The sequence below is a fragment of the Triturus cristatus genome, chromosome 11 (assembly GCF_964204655.1).
Source record: "Triturus cristatus chromosome 11, aTriCri1.1, whole genome shotgun sequence".
NCBI classification, from domain to species: Eukaryota; Metazoa; Chordata; class Amphibia; order Caudata; family Salamandridae; genus Triturus; species Triturus cristatus.
Window position 1 is genome coordinate 1034263044 of NC_140594.1, and position 22012 is coordinate 1034285055.

The 22012-nt window shown below is 44.2% G+C and overlaps 1 protein-coding gene across 2 annotated transcripts in view; it reads left to right on the top strand.

Annotated features, from left to right (window-relative positions):
- The window catches only part of PRKCI (protein kinase C iota), a 238358-nt gene that overhangs the window by 78762 nt on the left and 137584 nt on the right, over positions 1 to 22012 (top strand). For both annotated transcript variants that reach the window (XM_085635235.1, XM_085635236.1), the window contains 2 exons: positions 10234 to 10292; positions 19145 to 19321. In XM_085635235.1, coding sequence (XP_085491361.1) covers positions 10234 to 10292; positions 19145 to 19321 — 236 coding nt within the window. The remainder of the gene's footprint in view (positions 1 to 10233; positions 10293 to 19144; positions 19322 to 22012) is intronic.

Genomic DNA, 22012 nt, shown 5'->3' on the forward strand with positions numbered 1-22012 from the left:
GACAGTAAAAAGAGTGTGGAATATGTAAGTCAATTTATAGATGTATATGTAGATCCCATTATATTCTTGAAAGAACATGTTTTATCATCTCAAGCAAACATGGCACCAAGCCATGACTATACATGTAGTCACAGAATCTGTCTTGTGGAATGTAGAATCTGATGTGTAGCCCTCATATGTGTACCCAATGGACAAAGATTAATATATTGTATTCATTAGGCTCCTGGAATATACGAATGCTAGCCCCAAGTTCTGCAATGACTAGCATATTGATGTTCATATCCGCCATGGTTTCACAAACAAGATACAAAGCATTCCACAATTCCTTCTCAGCCTCAGTCTAAAACGCTGATATTTGTATTGTGTCAAGATAGCCAAAACTCCATAAGTAAGTTACGGGACATTACGTAGTTTCGTTTCAGTCCCTGTGCACAACCGCCGCCTCCACGTTACCTAGGAATATTCTGTGTCCTTTCCTTGTGCGGCGACCACCCGAGGGGAAACCCGGTCAGCTCCCGTCTCCTTGTATCCCTATACAGCGTTCTCTGCGGTATTGTAACAACCCGGAAGTGTGATAATTCACTTCCGGGTCATGGGAACCAAGGGAAATGTAGTTCAACATACACGGTTGAACTACTCCATATCGGGAGAGCATTCACTACAGTCAAAAAACAGGAAAACAGGAGGAGCGCCATACATGTATAACAAAATCTAGCGAGATCGAAGTGTGTTACATGGCAAGACTAGTTATACCGCCTACATTTTCCCAATATAGCACAATCTATTGAGCATACTAATTAAACCCATAGTCACTAGCCATTGACCAAAAAGAAATCATATACACAATGGAGGGGATATATATTATCAATACAATGGTTTCTCAGCCCTATATGTAAGTCCGATGGATGAAATGTTCATTAGTCATATGTTAAATGTTGTGTTGTTGGATTATCACAACAATATGTATGTGTATACATGTAGTCAATGCATTTTGGACATAGTCCCAAGGCATATAGTAATACAACAGGTATATTAAAATGTGCCATGTATATATACGCCTTCAAAATCAAACCAGTGGTATGGCAGGTTTTTACTACACCGACCCCCAAGGAATGTCCTCATTCAGGTCTTTAATGTGACTTTTTGTACGGAACACCCACCGCTGTTCGCGGCGAAATAGTACAGGTTCTAAAGGACCCATGTTGGTATCATAATGGGGTTTGTCAATAATGACCCATTGTAGGTCGTTCTCTGTGTGTCCCTTCTCTAGATAATGTTTGATCATGCGTGTATTAGCTTTTTTGCACCGAAAGGTACTACGATGTTCTGTAATCCTCTGGCGCACTTTACGTGAAGTCATTCCAATGTAAATCAATGAATAGGGACACTTGATCATGTAGATCACTCCACTCGAATTACAATTGGTATGCTTATTCAATTTCCAAGGTTTATTCGATAGAATATCAACCTCTGTCAAATGTCCAGTGAAAGGACATACTGAACAAGATCCACATGGGAAATGTCCAATCTCAGGCTCCGAATTTCATAAGGTCATTTGTCTATTCTGACAAGTCATAGTTCTGGGTCTGGTGTGTACCATCAAATCCTGCAGATTGCTACTGCGTTTTAGTGCAAAGAGTGGGCGAATTAGTGTCAAGTTTCCAGTATTGAGAATGTGCCAATTTTTATTTATAGCTCTTTTGATATTCGCAGTCAGACTACTAAAAGTTGTAACACAAACCATTTTCTCCATTTTTGGTTTACTGCAGGTTTCTAAAAGGGTCCCTCTGTCATTATTACAGGCTCTTTTAGAGGCTCCTTTAATAAACGGAACTGGGTAATGTTGTGCAGCCAGTTCTTCACTTAGTTTAGTAGCATGTTTTTTGTAATTGGCTAACTCAGTACAGTTTCTCCTCAATCTGAGGAACTGACCAACTGGCAAATTCGTCAGAAGAGCCCGAGGATGGAAACTGTGATAGCTCAACAGGGAATTCCTTGCCATGGGTTTTTGATATAGTTCAGTATGTATCCTGCCATTATGTGGGTATAGTCTGAGGTCTAAAAATGCCAGGGAATGATTGTTAAATTTACCAGTAAACCTCAAATTACCATCACGCGTATTCAACCACTCTGAAAAAGTCACAAGAGACTCCTGGTCACCTTCCCAGATGACCAGGATATCATCTATCTAACGCTTCCATAGTTTTAGTTTGTTATAAAAAGGATTGCCCACTGGATAAATGTGTTTTGTCTCAAAACCATGCATGTAAAGATTAGCCATGCTAGGAGCACAGGTACTGCCCATGGAAGTATTCTTCTCCATTATATGTGCACTACACCCATCCACCCAAATCGCTTTCCTGTGCAAATCTCAATTGAGCTTCAGGCAATGCTCTTGTTGGGTATCCTGTCACTCTTTTATTCTATTGTGGTTCTGAGATATGCTTTGTCAGGATTTATCATCATCCAGTCAGATCCCTTAAAAAGGGATAACTGGTACATTCTAACAATTTCTGAAGTGTATTGGCCTCTAGGCAAGTCTCTCAAGAAGCTGTCCTCTTCATTTCATAAAGTGGAGATGTAACTGCTGACATGAGATCTCTGTGGACTCCCTCTCTTGATGATAATGGCCCTTAGCCTTTGTGGCCAGTGGTCTAGCAGGGCAGGGTCGAGCAAGCCGGTGTGACCAGCAAAGAGCTATCCTTCTGCAGCAGTGATTTCCTAGTACTCCCTGTGTAAAGTAGTGCACCTCAAGAAGAAGTTATGTTTGGTACCTCTTTGTTACTCACACATTTAAGATGCTTTTTATATAATGCTGTCATAAAGTTCTTATCATATTTTCTTTTCTTTATAAAATGGAGGTAACTTGAGAATTCAGTAATGGGACCCCCCCCCCCCCCCCCCCAAAAAGCCCCACCTAATACTCACCCTTCAGACTCTCAGTAGGTTGCCAATCACCGCATAATCAAGCTCAAGCTTGCTCTCATTGTCCATAGTCTAATTAGTATAGTTTACCCTCAGACCCACTGCTTTAATTGCAACCTTCTCAACCTGTCCGTATAAATATTTTTAAAATAAAATGTACAAAAAGACTATTTAAAATCACGTGCTTAGTGTTGTTTCTTGATGTGGCTCAGTGTTTAAACAAATGAAGTAATTAGTTCAGGACAGTGTGGTAGGATTGTCTGTTACTACCCATGAAACACACAAAATATGACTAGAGGAATGCTTGCAAAAAGTCTAACCATTGGCAGTCACTCAGGGTAGCATTCCAGCCCATCATTCTTTTGCCCACAATGCTAATTCGCATTGGACTCAGCCATATGTTAATCCGTCTTGGCCCTGCTCTAACAGGATCAGACCTGCCAAGCTAGGTCCTCTCTAAACCGGGACACAAGCAACCCAGGGACACAAGCAACCCAAGGCCGGTTTCAGCCTGACTGGGCCTCTTTAGGCAGGTGTTGCTTGGTTCCTGTGACACAGTGAGCAAGGGATCCATGTCTGTCCAATCCCATGGACACTTAGGACTTTACACTTATTGCAAGCAGGTGTGTTTGATGTAATCACTGGCAATCACTCAGGGTAGCATTCCAACCCATCGTTCTTCGACATACAATGCCACCTTGTATGAGACCCATCTCTATGCAAATCAGTCTAGGTCCTGCTCTGATATGAACAGTCCAGCCCAAACTACCAAGCAAGTTGATTGGAACTCTACACTCTGGTGTATCTTGGTTCTCATTGCATAGTGAGCAAGGGGCCCACATGTGCTAACCCGAGCAATTGCCAGTGGTTAGACTATTTGCAAGCATTTCTGCCATCACTTCTTATGTGTTTTAGGTGAGAAAGTTGCAACCTAGTGCAGAGTATAGAACCTGGACTTGATGTATTGAATGTAGATCTGAACATTTTGGAATAGCCCTTGAACTGTCGACCACTGTGATGATTGTTGTGCTAACTACTACGCTTGTTTACAATGTTTGTGTTTTTGAAAAATATTTGTTATTTTAATTATCACAAGTGTACAAATAAAACCATAAACAAACATGCACATATGTAACTTGTTCGTGCAGAGAAATTAACTAAGTCTGTTGTGCATCATTAGATGCGTTATCACAGCAGTAGCATTATAAATAATCATTTACCGTTAACAGAGTAGTGGGCGCTTCTATTTTCTGGATTAATTGGCAGTGCTTTTACAATGATAGTGGTATACACTTCTACAACATCACTACCCTCCATCATCCATTGTTTCCTCATAATTTTTGCATTTAGCCTACAATAGAGTTAAATCATTAAGATTTACAGAAGTCTGATTGATTAAATATACATTCAGTTGATCACATCGCTTCCTAGATTGTGTCACTGGCCAGTACTGCTAGAGTGTTGATTTCCACCATTACAGATTTACACTGGTCTGATAGCCATCCAGTAGTCAAGGGAGCTTTCTTTCATCACATTGCTATCTGTCTTTTGGCCAACACCATGTCCACATCTTCCAGCTTACAAGCTGTCTTTTTTTTGTTTTTTTTGTTGACCTGGACAAAAGACCCACCATGTATATGTATACATTTGTCATACAAAACACAATGTTAAAAGTTCATGCTTGGAGCATACAGTTTATGACTAGACACATGATGTAATTAATGATTAGCTTTATATGTATATGTGATGCAGAGCTAATCTGAAATAGTTTGTACCTTAATGCTCAACAAAGGCTCCTGAATAAACTCCAAACATTACAGAATGCAGCAGCCAGACTGATCTCAGGCACACCTCGGTTTGCACCCATTACTAAGGAAATAAACAAACTACATTGGCTACCGGTAAGGAACCGAGTTTGCTTCAAAGCCAGTTGTCTAGTTTATAAGGCGCTGTATGGCTCAGGACCTGGCTATTTAAAACCGCATTTCCATTGGTACACACCGAAAAGGCCACTTCGTTCATTAGGGGCTAGGCTTGTCTCAGTACCACGCATAAAAAAAGTGTGATGGGGAGGCAGAAGCTTTACCTACAGTGCGGCTAAAGCTTGGAACAACCTGCCGTTCCAATTAAGATGCATTACAAACCTTTTAGCTCTCAGGAAAACCCTTAAGACTTGGCTTTTCGCCCAATAAATTTCTTCCATTCTTTTGCCACAGGAGATGTAACTAGCGCCAGGACCCCTCCGGGTAACAGCTGCGCTATATAAATATAATTAACATAATATTAACATAGGTCCATATTACCGGAGACTGGTAAATTGAACTGAAATTGTCATTGTCGTATTGTTTGGCCTAATAGATATCTTAATGATAATGTCAAACAGTTAAAAAAAAAAAATAGCAAAATGAAACATCTTCCCATACTTGCCAACATTTTAGAATTCTGGGCCGAAAATTAGGTAGTGGTTTTAAATTGACATATTAATTTTTTAACTGAAAATACACAATATAGATTTAGCTTACCCTTTTCAGACTGGGCAGTAATTGAAAAATTTTAAAGCCAAGAGGATTAAAGTAATGTTGGAAACATCTTTATTTTATGTCTCACAGTAAATCTATTATAAAACTGCAGTGCAGCATGTCTCGCCAGTGTCACTAATTTGTACTCCCCGCACACCACAGTGCTGTAAACATTAACAGTGCTCACATGCTTTATTATTTCTATGACCTTCCTTTGGGTACACAGATCAACAGAGGACTGATGTGTTTCGGTTATTGTGATGTAATTCAGCATCAACCAAAAATGCGCTGACCCCTTAAGCCTGGGGAGCGTCCCCAAACTGCACTCAAAGTTTTCAATATCCAAAATGAAAAATATACTAATTTTTATTTTTTCTTCCACACATGTATCAATGAATTACATTTGGGCAAATTTAATTTATGGATACATGAGTTTGGAAGAAAAATAAAATGAGTAGTACTATGCAAACAAGGATGTAATTCATGGAAAGAAAATAAATAAAAGGAACTCTACTAATTACCACAATGCAACTTGAACAATTCATTTTTTGATATTGAAAACTTTGAGTTCGGTTTGGGGTCGCTCCCCAGGCTTAAGGGCTCAGTGCATTTTTTGTTGAATAACTATACTTCATACTAAGGAGGACCTACCAACCGGCACCATTAAAAAGGTTCAACTAACCACAAGGTTTACCAGGGAGTGCTTGAGTCTCACCACTAGTTGGATTACGTACATTATGTAATTACGTATCCCATAGATCTGGTCAGTAGCTCTACCCCTTACAAGGAGAGCGTTGGCTCTAGAGGCATAATTCTGGCATCCAGCACAGATCCAGTTGGTGAAAAATCGATCTGTTACTGTTAGCTAGGCGAGTCCCAACCTTGGCCTGTGTTTTTGGCTTACTTAAGAAGTGAAGGGCTTAGCAGAAAGTGCATAGGCAGGCTTTTAAAAACCCCAGGGATATGGTGCAAAATCAGTAGACATTGCTCTAACGTGGTAGCTTTCCACCTATATCCTTGGGGTTACCTACATTTGTAGGATCGGCAGGTATGTCTTCCACTGTTGATCCCAATACTACTAAGATGAAACAATGCGCTCTGATTGTTCTGCTTACAGTGCTTGCTGTTAGCTCCATTAAAGAATTTCTGTTTTTTGTTTTTAAGCTATTTAAAACTTGTAACCGTTTTAAACAGGAAAGGAAGAGCTAGAATGTGCCTTGTCATTTTCTGTATTTATTTATGTTAAAATTAACATGTAATCCCCTATTTGTTAATGGTGGCGTGTTATGGAGAAGAGCAATTCTTAAATGAACCATATGAAGTTCGCCTCTGAGCTGGCTATATTCCATGGACTTTAATATATAATCCATTTTCCATTGCATCTTTTGCATGTAGATTTCTTATCCTCCCTTTATTGGCATTCCTTTGCAAGTCCTGCATATCCCAGACATATGCTTTAAGTTCTCTGTGCCTATTTCTTCCCTTTCCCAGACTCGCTAGCATTATGCTGCTATTTCCATTTTTGCTGGCAGTCTAAGTACAGCTCTCTACAGAACTGAACTTTTTGTGTTAAAAACTCTTATTCATGTTGGTAGCTACTTTGAGTGGTGATATACACAAATTAAGTTGTAGATGAAATTAATTTTCTAACCTTGTTTTACTCGTTTGCGCACCTCTTCTTCATCACTGTCCCTCAAAAAACAAGGGAATTCTCCTTTTCGTATACCACCAGTGCTCTGTTTGTTTGCCCCACTGCGAACTTTGGCAGATTCAACAGGATTGATCTTTCATCCTGGAATTTTTAGCCCTTCCTCTGTTAATTTTCTGGTTTAGTAACTCCTAATGTGGACGTTGAGGCTCAGAGCTCCCTTGACAAAAAGATGGCTGTAGTTTCTAAATTAGAGTTTTACTAACAAACTCTTGCTTAATGCCAGGTGTCATTTCCAAAGGGATGCTGATGTTTTGCATCTCTTTACTGATATATTCACTGTCTATCACAAATTGGACTAACCTTTGTGATCCTCCATAAAGGCATAGCTACCACAGGATTGCCTCTCAACTAGCTTTACTACCCTGCTTCCAAGTGCCACTACATGGATCAAGAATTGGGCTGTTTCTCAGTAATCTATCTTCAGCATCCTCTACCCCTGTACTGCCATAAAAAGACAATTCCTGGTTGGAGATGCCTGCAACACTCTTGACAACTGATAATAATTCCGGACAGTTTTCCGTTGCATTGCTTTAGCAGCATGGATCTTTTCTGTATTCACATACTGTGTATTATTCTGCTTTCTGGTAATTGGGTCTGGAATTGTTTTCTCTAGTCCCTTCTTTTTACTTTTCCTCTCTGGGTATTGTTGACCATCATTAGGTGTCATGCCCATCCTCCTGTGATGTCGGACGTACATCCTGGGAGCCCCGGAGCATCGACAGAACAACAAAAAAGCAAACCAATAAAACCGGTAGACACAGACACCATCGACAGGCACATCAGGAAAAGAGTGAAAGCACTAAAGGACACCAGGGAAAACGGTTGGACACGTGGGCGACCCAATCATGCGGTTAGAGAATATACAACTGAGGGGTGGGACCGATAGTGTGAAATGGAGAACACCCCCTTTAGATTCTCCCCCAAGCGCCTCCACTAGTTAACACTAATCATGACCTCACATGAAATCACCTTGCTTAGTACAGAGGACATAGAGCTCTTAGAGCTAGTCTTCTATAATCGAGATATCGCATACCACATAAATGTGGCGGCAGACGAGGACTGCTAACCCTATCCAGTCTAGCTATTTACTACTTTTTTCTGGTAACTGGCCATGTGTAGTCTTGGTTTATCCCGCCTTTTTCCAGTACTGTTCTTCCTCTGTCTCTCTACCATATGTTGTGCCTGTTTTCAGCCTCCTTATTACTGTCTACCTGTTCGACAGCAGTGAATAAATCAGCTGTTGCTGAGGCAGCCTTTTGTTCACCTCCTAGCTTCCGGTTAGCCCGGATGTCTAACAGCCAGGTAAGGTCAATTAAAATCACATGAGACAAGTGTGATTTTAAACAGCGAGAGCGGAAACATCGTGACAAGGCCCGCCTTAAGACTCTTTATCAGCTGATCAGAATTGTGTTTATTTCTTGATTATTAGTAGCTGGATTAGGGCAGGGGGTAAGGACGTCGCAGTGCAGCAGAAAGCAGTAGGATCACTATGTCTTTGTTTTGTAAGTCTGTGTCATTAAAGATAAGAACCAACCCAAGGAGAACAGTATTAGCAGTTCCCTAGAAAGTACATTCAAGCCAAACAGCTAGTGTAGGCCCCTTAAATGGGTAAAAATGAGACGGGTGTATGGTCAGTTGGTTCAGGCTTCCCTTTTCGGGAAGGGGACAAGATTTGACTATGGTTGCTGCATGTTTGTGGCACACAGGTGAACTAAAAGGGTAGGATAGAGCAGGGTGAAGAGCGAGAACATATTGTGATAACAGTATTGAAAACAAATCACAGAGAAGCTCACTACAAAGATAATAAATCATTCTTGCCGCAGAACTGTTGGACGTTGTGATGCATAAAAGTACCATAACTGGTTGGGCTGCTACTTCTGTTGTCAGTGGATAAGCATCTGTATTGTGACAAAATAAGACGTTAACATTGATTTAATGCTCCCCAGAATAATTATTAGTAGTCGTGATTGAGTTGGGTTTTTGAATCATCACTTTTTTCTGTTTCATTTTTAAACTGTGTCTCTGCAAATGACATGCCCAAGAGTGAGTTCTATCAATAAGCGTTCAAGTTCGCACCATCTCGGAGGCCAGCAAGGCTGAAATGCTTCTAAGGTTGCTTGTGTTTCTGTTCAGATGGCAAATAGGTGAGCGGGTCTGTCCAGACAGTCCTTTGCTGTGGTGGTGCCAAGACTGATTTGCTTATAGAAGCATCTTGCTTGTTATACCCCCTGAAAGAAAAGATGGATTGCTGCCCTAACATTTACTAGTGTGTACCCTATCCATCTCTGTTTTCACTCTTTTTTTCATCTGCTGACTTACTGCTACAGGTGGAGAGAACATCTGCTTCCTACCATGTGAAGCTTGACCTCTGCAGCACTACCATCTTGGTTCATCTCTATGTAAAAAGAGAGGGCTGTGCCTAGAATCTGTTCCAGGAGAGCAACTCTCCTATTGATGCTGGAGACCACCTGTTTATTTTTCTTGATCAGTCGTATCCCATGCACGTTGGTCAAATAAGTGTATCCAACTCTGTATTCTTCTACTCCCTCGCCTAACCTCTTTCCCCAAAACACATGTCTGAGAGTAGATTGTAGGCCAAAAGTTAGTTCAGAATTTTCCATGTTAGCGAGGAATCAAAGTCTCTATGTAGTCCACTGGTAATACTTCATTACTCTACATAAATTAGAACACACCTTTTGCTAGGCTTTCAGTTTCATTTGAAAGACAAAGTTGTCGTAAGTAAATCATTTTTTAATTTCCCTTTGTTTTTTTTATCTTGGTGATATGAAGCATGTTGGTAGAGCACAGTGATGGAATGTGACTACCATTTGGCAGAGAAGTTAGCTTTCTGATTCTCATGTATGTTACCACTAAAAGAGCTTCACCATCTTCCTGCCCATTTACAATTTGTCAGCAGTGCTAGAATACACAATAACATAATTAAAACTCATTTTATCTAGAGTTTTTGATTTCACATAATCCAAAACCAAATTTATGTCAAATTCGTGTTGGAACTTTATTGTTTGAGTTCCGTAAGTTATGATTTAAAAAATGTGTTTTTTTTTTTTACTATTTTAGTTATTCCATATAACCCATCAAGTCAAGAAAGCCTGGACCATGTTGGTGAAGAAAAGGAGGTAATCTATCCATCTTGTTAGCTTATATTACCTTTTTAAAACTACATTGTAATGGGTTTTAATTTTTAATCAGAAACCCTCTCCCTTTATACAGTTCTATCTAGCTAAGGTTGCTGAGTTAAATTTTCATTTGGAAACGCCCAACTACACAGATCTGATTGTGACAAAGCTTAACATACTCCCGAATTTCTGATGAATACTTCTAATCGCAGATTCCTCACCTTTTGAATACTTCCCATGTGCCGGACTGAATCCTCAATACCTTTCTGTAGCAGTGCTCCCAGTGTTTTTTTTCTTCCACACTGCCCTGGAAGTGAAGGAGCAGAACCACATAAGCGCCACCCCTGAACGCTGACGTCCGTTCCTTTATTTTTTGTGCTTTCTGAAGTGAGTCTTAAGCTGCACACCCAACTTTGACTGTTTTCTTATGACTTCTAAACCCTTTTCCCCAACGTACTAGGAAATGAGGTGTCCACCCAAAAGAACAGGTTTAAAGCCGTGCCACAACTGCAGGTAGCATGTGTTCGGCATCGACCCGCACCAGGTGTCTCTTTGGTGTTTGGCCTCCGTTTTAAGTCATGCGGCAAGTAATGCGATCCGAGGTTGGAGTGTGAAGCTGCATATCACCGATCACCAGCAGAAGTTGCTGTTTTCGTTTAGGTCCCTCTCATGCTCCAAGTCAGTGGTGTAGACTCCGTCCCAAAAATGTTTCCCCAACCCCTCAATTTTTAAGTTTGTTGGTAAGTTGATTTCCAGTGTAATCATAAAGTGTAGCGTGCTCAACCCCTCAACCCCATCTTGCCACGCTGTAGGGAGCTGGGTTTCTGTTGGAATAACCCCCAACTTTTTGCCAGATTTCTGATGCACTTGGACATGATGTGCCCTGGGTCCATGCCAATCGGGTTCCCAGGGCCTGTGTTCTTTCCCCAAACTGTACCTTTGTACCCCCAATTGCCACCTCTCTGGCCACATGTAAGTGCCTTGTAAAAGGTACCATGAGTATCAATGGCACTGTGAAAAGGGAAGGTCTCTAAGGGCTGTGGCACATATTGTGCCACCCTTAGAGGTCCTGTACCTTAACACATACACACTGCTATTGCAGGCTGTGTGTTTTGGTGCAGAGAAAAGTGAAGAGTTGACATGGCACGCCTACAACCCACTGCCTATGGTATAGGTAGGGCACCCTTCTAGCTGGGTGCACTATACCACTAGTGAGGGTACATTTGCATGAGCACTGTACCCCTACGGTGTCTAAGTCCATTCTTAGACATTGTAAGTGCAGTAAAGCCATAAAGAGTATATAGTCTGGCAGTTTGTCATTACAAACTCCACTTCACCATATTGGCTTTACTGAATTCTGGGAAGTTCGCTATCAAACATCTCAGCATAATAAACCCACACTGATGCCAGTGTGGGATTTATTATACCATGCACTCAGAGGGCATCTTAGAGATCCCCCCTGAAAAACGACCTGCCTCTGGTGGGTTCCCTGACAGGTTAACACCAGCCTCCAACCACCAGACAAGTTTCTGGACCCCTGAGGTGGGAGCCTTCACTCCCTGAGCCCAGTAACAAAGCCTTTCCCGGGCGAAGGTGCTCACACCTCACCCAGATCGGGAAGAGTCATCTGTGGCATGGGAGCTTCAAAGGCCTTGCAGCCTTTGTAACCCGATACCCAGCCTCTCCTGCTATCAGGAGCAGGCTCCCTTGTCTCCCCTCCTTTTCGGTGGGAAGACAGGTGGGAAAAACTAGAGCTGCCCAGAAGGTGTGCCCAATTCTGCCAACCCCACTCAGGTGGGATAGGCGAGGTGAAGCCCAATCTTCAGTGCGCGCCATCTTGCAGATGGCAGGCACTCTCCAATAAGAGTTAGGGATTGTGCTCACTCCCCCATGTGAGGTGAGCACCCCAAGGGTGTAGTCACCCTAAGTTCGATAGCCCAGTGGCTACTGACCTAGAGACCCCTAAAAACGCCCCCAAATACAGTATTTAGGGAGGCAGCCCTGAAACAAAAAGGCATATTCCCGCAACCTACGAAGAAGGACGAAAGAAGATGCCCAGCAGAGGAGACTGCAGAGAAGAACAGACTTGGTCCCAGCCCTAACGCCCGTCTGCGGTTTCCAGAGATCCTGCACCAAAAGTCGCCTTGTCCTGCACCCAGCGATCTCCAGAACCCTTGGTAGGACTGACTGCCTTCCACAAAGACCGCATCTCTCGTGAACAGCAGCTCTGTTCAAAAGAATCTCCAAAGCAAGACTCGGAGCCTGCTGAGGACAAAGAAACCAGACGCCTGGAACCACCACTTCACCCGTCGCCTACAGCCGAGTTGGAGTGGCCTACCGGTCCCAGTGAGGTCCCCCAGTGCTCCAGAGTCCATGTTTACTGTGGGTTGACCCCTCCATGACTCCCCTAAGTCGCCTGCTTCCTCTGCAATGAGACCCCCCAACCGCGAGAGGCCCTGTAAGGGGAATTCCGACCTCAAAAGATACCCCTGCATCCATCCGCCCTGCGCCATGGAGAAGAGAACCTGAGGTGCACCTACGTCCCTGAGCCCTCCAACTTACCTGCCCAGCTGTTGGTTCCTCCCGGAAGTCTTCCTGGACCAAGCCTGCAGCCAAAATCCAAAACCGGCAACTCTCATTTAAAACTGGGCACTCAATGCCAAATAATCACTCTGCACCCGGCTGCCCCGGTGTCGCTGTGGGTGCACCTTGTGTGCTAACTCAGACCTCCCTTTGCCCTGAGCTAAACCCCAGAAGCTTTGCTCCCACATCCAAGTGGCTTGCCCGTGAGCAGCCACCAACTGGAGCCCCCTATCCACCATTGGATAACATTGGGCCTAAGCACTATGCGCCCCTCCCCACCAAGTGCCTCTGAGGGTGCTTAGAGAGTGCATTCTTGACCCTGGGGAACCTTGGTTCTTATCCCAGAAAACCAACTCCCAAACTTAAGTTCTTACCGTTAAACTGATAACCGTATTTCCCCCCGGGGGTTTGGACGACAAGATGGCCGAGTAAGACGTGTCTGCTCGTAGCTCCTCCTGAGTTACAGGGAGATCGGTATTATCCTGCGATTCTTCGCTAGCATCGACCCCACGATAGTTGACGAGTCTCACCGTTTTCCTCGGGGGGGGGGGGGGGGATTAAGGAACTGTAATTTACCTTAATCGTGCCTGGGAGCAGACAAAGGCACACGTACACAGAGGTGAGGGAGGCGCCATTTTGGACCAATGCAGACGGCTCTACGGCTGGATCCGCGAAGAGCAGGTGGTGCCGGTGGCCCTGTCTGGCACCACGGTGATGCCAACTGTGGCAGGGTTAATCCTGCTCCTGATCTGGAGGACGCGCGGTCTTGGCCCTGAGTTTGCCACTCCGCAGATATTGACCGAGGCACAGCCACCGACACATAACAGGCGGCCAGAGGAGTGAACAACAGGCTGCGGGGAGCAGTGAGCAGATGCCCGGGCGGACTTCCTAACCCGGACTATGGCCTGATGACCGGGGGGCTTCCATTAGCGGGGGCATACATGAACATGGAGTGTTGTACCGCAGTCTAACCTCAACCCCAGAGGCCGTGATCCGTTGAGAATCGGCGGAGCTATCGAAGCCTACCAGGGCCCGGCCATGCAGGGAATGGGCCTACCCAGAGGAGACCCAACGCAGGGGGTGAGGCTCCACATTGCAGCAAAGACATATATTGAGGCATTCCAGAGCTGCCGGTGAGTGTCTTGGTGCCCCGGAATTGAATTAAAGGTGCTCGCCTCGGTTGTTTGGGGGCTCCCTCTGCTCGTTGGGGCTTGCTGGTACTGGACATCGCCGCCTGTGGCGTGGTTGAGCCGGTTTCTGACCCGAGGCCTACAAGGCCCTGCCGAGCGGTTAGCAGGCCTACCCAGGGGAGACCCGTCGCAGTGGGTGGAGCTCCACATTGCGGCAAGACATAACGTGGTATCCTGGAGCCACTGGTGGGTGTCTTGGGGCTCCGGGATTGAATTAGAGACGGGTGCCTTGGCTGTCGGGGGGGGGGGGGGGGTGTTCCCCTGCTTCCGGGGGCCTGTCAACACTGGGCATCACCTCCTATGCCATCGGTGGAGGCAGGGCTGTCGCATGGGTCCGCGGACTGTGGGCGAGACACCTGAAGGGGGGTACTGGAGAGGGACTTACCTGACGGATAAGACCCCCCGAGAGGGCAATTCTATTCGGGAGGAAAGAACGGCTCTGGTTGACGGATACAAAAGCGCAGAAGCCTTTGACTCTCGCGAGAGCGGTGGAGAACACCAACCCCCCAGTGGGTTGATAAACTTACCTTTATCATGAGTGGGTAGCGAGGACAGGACCAACGTGGTGTAAGAAAAAAACTAACAGAACACAGACCAACAAGATCCTGAACTATGCGAACCCCTGCCTCAGATTGCAGACAAGCAGGAACTGCGGGAGGGAGACAACGCTGAGGATGCCCCTTTTGCAGCCCACCGAGACCTTTCACTAACTGATATCCTGGCAGCAATCCAGTCCACCAGGGACGACATGGTGAACAGAATAGATGCAGTGGCCATTGATGTCAATCTCCTACGATGTGACTTACGCAAGATCTCTGATAGTACGACGGAACACCATATAGAGACCCATCAATCGGAAGTGAAGTCAGTCAGGGAAATGGTAATGGATCAGCAAAACAAGACGATTAAACTTGACGATTGAGCCAAAGATCAAGAAGGTCGATGGAAAAGGAACAACCTACGCTTCGTGGGGTTTCCGGAGCGGGTGGAAGGTCCTTCAGCAGAGCTGTTTTTGGAGGAATGGATCACGAAGGTTCTTGCGCCCGGGAGAATGTTCTTTAACATCGAGAGGGCCCCTGGGAAAAGGGTGTACTTGGTGAGATGGAGGGCGCACAGGCCAATTGAAGCGGCTGACACTCGAAGGAGGGGCATGATGAGACTGAGGGCCTGGCAAGGACTCTCCCCCAGTGTTCCCGGTCTGCCTTAGATTGAGATCTGCAAGGCAAGGATTCTGGTGGGTGGTGCAGGGAATCTGGGTGACTCCCTGAGTATTTTAGTGGCCAGCGGCATGCTTGGGAGGTTGAATGGGGTGGGGGGGGGGGGGGGGCTTTGTTGGGGTGATTAAGGACCAGGGGGGTGGGTTGGGTATTGGGAGTTTTCTATTTGAATCTGCATTTTGGACTGTAACATACATGGCGGTGAACAGAGCTGTATGTTGGGCTAACTACGGGAGATGGCGGAGAACCAGTAGTGTGCTCCTGGGGGCCCCTGATGAGACTCTTTGCTTGCAGCCAGCTCTGGGAGGGCCGCAGGAATGCTAATGTTTATAATTGTAATGCATATCGCCTTCCCAACTACTTCTGTATGATGCCTATGGGGCTGTCTGTATGGCTTTTTTCAGAAAACCAATCTGTTTATTAAAACAAAAAAAAAAGAAATCAAGAGGGCCCCTGGGCACTGGTCCCTGCACCACGACCGGCGGCACCACCGAGGGCTATTATTGCCCGGTTCTCTATCGGTATCGGGACCTGATTTTGCAGGCCACCCGCACAAAGAAAGTCCCGCTTTTTGATGTTCACCTGATAGCAATATACCCTGATTACACATGAGCCAAGACCAACCATGAACATTTATGGCGGGCAAGAGACCATTGCGGGAGGCTGTTATGAAGTATAGTCTCCTGTTTCCAGCCAAACTATGGATTGAATACAAAGGCAAAGCTCTGTTCTTCTCCGCAACAGAGGCATCAGACTGGTTGGACTCCACTGGAAGGCCAGGCACCTACCGGGAATCACAACCCTGGCTAACAAAGACATCGAGAACATCCAACCCTACTGCCGGGCGAGCCCGATTTGTCTGGAGACGCCAGCAGTTCGGGACGTTTCAGGGTGTGCACGGATGGCACCCTACAAATGACTGAAGGGTTATCTGACTCTGATATGGCCTCATCCGATATAGTACCTGATTCTGATGTTACCTAATTTGATACTGATTAAAAGGAAAGCAAGGACAACTACTGGAACGCTCAGTTAAGTACTCAATGGAAATTCAATTCAAAAGTGTATTTAGTGGGGGAATTATAGTGTATTGGTCCTTGTGACTTTGGGGGGGGAGGGGGCGGGACCACGCCTCCCCGTCAGAGGCGGAGTACTGTCCGAGGAGCTAGAGGCCCTGACCTTGCACCCCAACGAGTGCACAACCACTTGCAACAAATTTCTATGAAGGGACGTGGCTACTGCACACAGAATACCTCAAGAATAACAAGCATACAGTTATGGTTGATGATGCAGTGCATTGTTAATTTGCATGGGGATCCTCGGGGGTTGGAATAGGGCGGGGGACTCGAGTGCTAGCTCCCCGAGACATCGGGAGGGGTGGACCTGTGCCACTGTCCAGTGGGTGGGGGGGTGGAGTTGGGAGTTCAACCAGTTACTTTTGGTATGTTAAGAATTAGGGGCAGTTTCAAAATTCCGTGTCTGGAATGTAGTCTATTGCTATGTGGCCTATCTCTGCAGAGGGTGGAAGAGTGGGAGCCAGGAGTTAGTTAATCACAAATCATCAGCAAGGACCGGGCCCAAGTCATCCAAATGGCTGGATTGGTCCAGGAGTGTGTGATGCCTGGACCCTCTGAATATGAGCATGCTGTCCTTTTATCAAGCTGACACTTCACAAGGAAATCCTATCTCAGTAAATGGGCAGGGCCCTCAAACTCAATCTGCACAATCTACATCTACTTGCGTGGAGATTGAGCAGTGGCAACTGACTGCTTTTGATCTGTGCCGAAAGTGGTAAATGTCATCTTTGCTAACCTTCGACGAAATCCTTTAATGCCAGGCATTGGAGCAAATTTGTGGCCTGATGTGTAGTTTGCAAGACTGACCCTTTTCAAGCAAAGCTGTCAGTCGTCCTTTTGTTTAATTCTTGGCCAGCAAGGCCTTCCATTAGGCCCTATAAAGTTAATTTGTTGGCCCTTTTGCCCTTTCTACGTTAGATCAACCGTTCCTGTTCAAATATCCTGTCCTGATACGATTTATTAGCAGATTGACCCACAATTTCACTGTTGTTGAAGCCACAGTGAGACCATAACTTGATCTAGCGTTTCTCATGTGTATGCCCTTCAAGCCAAAGCATTGCTGCTCGCTGTGTCTTCTGACCTTAAAGACTGTCTTTCTCATTGGGAATATCTCAGCTTGTCGCATGAGTGAACTTCAGGTATTTTCAAAAGTACCTCTTACCACCTTTAAATGGGAAAAGTTGGTAATGGGGACTATAGCCCTCTTACCAAAAGTTGTGACTTCTTCCTCATTGGGTAATCCATCACACTATCGGCTTTCTTTGCTACCCTTCACTTGTCAAAAGTGGGGGCGGAGCTCTATTGTTTCGAGCCCAAAAGTGTTCTAAGCTTTACATTGAGTATTCCAAAAATCATCTAGTATAGTCGCTTTTTTGTGGAGTTTTCTGGAGCAAAGAAAGTGGAGCTAGTCGAGAAGACGGCCTTGTTGAGGTGGATAGTCCTCTGCATTAAGATGAGCTGTACGTTGGCCAAGAAACTGTTCCAGAACATCTGAGAACCCATTCCACTAGGGCAAAGGCTGCTAACACTGAGATGGCATATGGAGTGCCTGTCTTTGCATCTGCCAGGCTGAGATTTGGATGTCTGTGCGTGCGCTCACTGGCAGGAAGGGCATTTACCCCACTCAGTCCTGCAAAGACCCACTCGACAGATCCTCCACCTGGGGACATACTGCTTTGGTATCTATTCTAAGGTGAGGAATAAGTGGTTAGAAATATCCATAAGAAGAAATGTTATCTACCTTTGGTAAATATCTTTCTGGTAGGTACTGCCTCTAGTTGCAGATTCCTCCCCGCGTTTCCATCTCCCCGTTCTGTGCAGTGCCTCTTTTTAACATGTGAAAAGGACTATCGTTAGCACTTTGCATACTGTTATTGCAATTGTTCACTGTCAAAGGGCGCATACAGGCTAAACGCAATAAACTGCTGTCAGAGTGCAGGGGTGGTGCTGCTATGCGGCTCCATTCTGTCACTTAGGGGAAGTCAGTGTAGAGTCAGTATAGAGTCATTGTAGAGTCAGTGGAGAGCCATGTGATTGTACTAAGCAGTGTCCGGATCACCTCTATGGAAACGTTTTCTGTATCCAGTCCGGTGCTTGGGGAGTATTCTAAGGTGAGGAATCTAAGGTTAGTTGGAGTATCCACCAGAAGGTGCATTACCAAAGGTAAGTAACTTGTTCATTCAATTCCAAATATGCTTCAAAGTAAAATGGTATTCAACTAGCCTGATTAGTCTCACTCGAACCTTGAGGTCAGAGGATTGCATTATTGCAGTTTAATGGGCATTTCAGCTAGTTCTTTTCTTGGTGTTCTGAAGTGAAGCTGAATTTTAGTGGTCAGTCACTGATAGTCTTCTCAATTGCACACCATGTTTGGAAAGCTTTGCACACTAGTAAAATTATAGATTTTCTCTTTTTTATTTAGATCTCGCACCTTATTTCTTTTTCTTAAATTTGAAGATGTTCAGTAGCACTGTTGAGTAATGTCACCAGTAAAATGTAATTAGACAAAAATATTTGTTTCTCATCAACACAATTTAGATTTCACAGTGAACTGTTCTTAATTAATGTCGATTCACTACCACATTATATACAGTTTTTCAGCAATCCTTATGAAATGATTTGGTGGTGATCTTTTTGCAAGCTTCAATATGAATTTGTGAGGGCTATAAATGGGAACAGCTGGGCGTTAACTTCATCTGTGAGTTTAGCACTTGGGAATGGTTGGAAATTTTAGGGTGTTGTAATTGTTGTCATATTTGTGACCTTCCAGTTACTTTTATTTTTAGGCAATGAATATCCGGGAAAGTGGCCGAGCACCTTCTAGTTTGGGTCTCCAAGATTTTGACTTGCTGCGTGTAATCGGAAGAGGCAGTTACGCAAAAGTACTTCTTGTCCGATTAAAGAAAACTGAACGCATATATGCCATGAAAATTGTGAAAAAGGAGCTAGTCAACGATGATGAGGTAATCATGATAACATCAAACTTTTATTTAATTACTCATTCCTTGCCTGTTGGAAACAATTTAGGAGATGCTCAATATCCTGTTGCCTGTCAACGAACAGCAAATTGGTTGCTCTTCTCACCCTTTGTAATTAGTGAAGCTTCTTCATGGCCACACAGGCAGTCACCAGTAGCGATTATTGTTCTTGGCTGTCCCGCACTATAATTTGCAGTCTGTTCACATGTCAACCCTGTCACTATCTTTGCCTTTCACGGAATTTAAATGGACTTGGGAAGAATGAGCTTCTGTTGTTATATTGGTGTTTGGAGGCTGGAATATAGCACTATCATCTAGCTGTCATGCCTCTATTTTATTCATGTTGTGTTATGATAAATAACGTTGTGTTTTATGAAGCATTGCACTTCACCTCCAGAACTCTTATTTTTTTACTTCAAATATGTATTTTGGCACAATATTAAAACTCTTGTTTTCATGTGAATGTTCTTGCACACTGGTTAATGCATTTATTGTATTACCCTTCCCCACACACGCCTCAGTAAAATTCCTATCTGTATTTAGCTGTTGAAATCATTTGCATTTAAAATGGCAGAATTATGTTCTGTATTCTGTCAATTTCTCTGCCATCTATATCAATTAACGCTCACTTCATATTGAAGGTTTTTCCTTCTTTTTCGGTTGACATCCATTTCTTGTTTTTGTTGTAGTCAATGGCTTTTGTTTTGATTTTTGTTTGCTTCTTTGCTTATTTTATATTTTAATTTTGGCTACGTTTTCCTTCATAGGAAGGCTGATATTTTTCATTCATGAAATATTTGTTGGTCTAATTCAATTAGATAGCCTCTTTCTGATTCATTGCAAACAAAAGCAATTGAAGATGTCATCATTTTTTTGTGGGGATGTTGCTTTGTTGGTAAAGCAGCACCCACTGGTCCCATATATTGCGGTAAAAATTGTGTCCATCCCCAATTCTCATGTTACCCAAATAAACCAATTTGTGCATTTGCCATCAAAGTTTGGTAGTGTAATACAGTCAGACCTCTGGATGACATTTATATGATCCAGATATTTAATTTAAAATGTTTTTGCGGCTAGTCATGAATTTTTCATTTTCCAATTGGCTGGAGTTTCTTAATTCAGTAACATGGGACCATAATCTGGTCTCCAGAAGGCTTTGATGAAGTCTTATTGTGACCAGACTAATTATGTAATAGCCGCTTTATTCCTTTTCAAACTATTGCAAGAGCAAAAATGCAGAGGGGAAACCAAGTGGAATCTCGAGATAATGTGCCACATTGACCATGTCATAACGAAAAACAGTCTCTAGATGCAGAGAGACTTGATTCATCTAGATAGCTTTAAGGAGCTCCCTGTCAATTAGCATTCACACTCCAAATTACTTCTATTGTTTTGCATACCTATGGGTAAAACTGATCCATTAATTGTGCTACATTTCTCCACATTCTGTTGTGACACACCTCTTCCCCTGTTGCTGTAACAAGTCCCTCTTGTGGTTTGACTGTTAGTGACAGTGACCAAAAGTATATAGTTTTAAACCAAAATCTTATGGTAATGACTGTAATGATAACCCGTAGTGCCTAGGGATCAGCAAGTAGTAGGTACAGCATACGTGACTGTGGATCTCCTTTCTGAGATTTTGGAAGATGAGCAATGTATGATGAGTAATGGTATTTGAATAGAGAAAACCAAGCTGGATAGCAGTGGTACGCCTAATAAGAGAGAAACCCCTAGTACAAGAGTTATATAGTTTACAGGTTGTTCTATAAGGAGGCATATTTAATGTGGATGGTAAGCCAACCGCAAGGGTGAGAGTAGTGTCTGGGACCTGGGATGTGGAAAGAGTGACCCGGTAGGTGTACCCTTTGTCGTCTTTTTTTGTTTGTGTTGGTGCTAGAGCGCTAGCGATACATCTACGTCAAAGGAGTATTCTGACGTAATAATATTATTCTAAATCCGGGAGGCCCAAGACGCGGCCTGCCTGCAGTACGCCATTTTATGGGGTGAAGCTTGGGAAAGTCGTTGTTGGCTGGCTGGCTGCTATGGCATCCATGTGCTTCAGAAGATACTGTTGATGGGGAGTGGGAGAATGCACCCTCGGGCCTCTCTCATATGATAAGACTCATGCCAAAAATATTGGGTGAGATGAAACGTAGAGTGCTCCGTTGCTACCCTTTTTCCAGAGCAATAGACTTGAAGTGGTTACTGCCATTTCAGAAAATAGAAAGAGATATGACTATGTTTCTCAGGCAGGCGCTGGGATTGCACGACGCTGGGGAACTTGTTCCCATGAGAGCAATTGCTGACATGTGCCGGATCAGTTAGGGGTGAGACCGGGACAATTTTTACAATAGGCACGGTTGACCAAAGTGAAGAGTGAGATTTTGCAGGGATTTCCTGCCACTGCTGGAGTCTGGTATGGCAGCACATGGAGTTTCTAGATTGTATAGGGCGTTAAAGGCTGAGAGACTGAACACAGGTCTGCCTACCCGCAGGCAGTGGGTCAAGGCTCTCAACACTCCTTGTACGGATGCAGAGTGGGGGCACGCCTGTGAGCAAGTCAGGACGATTTCCAGTAATTCCCACTTCCAACACCAAACCTACTATACGCCTCTGAGACTGGCCAGGATATATTAGACCAGGCGTTCGGATTGCCCCAGGTGTGGCCTAGACCGT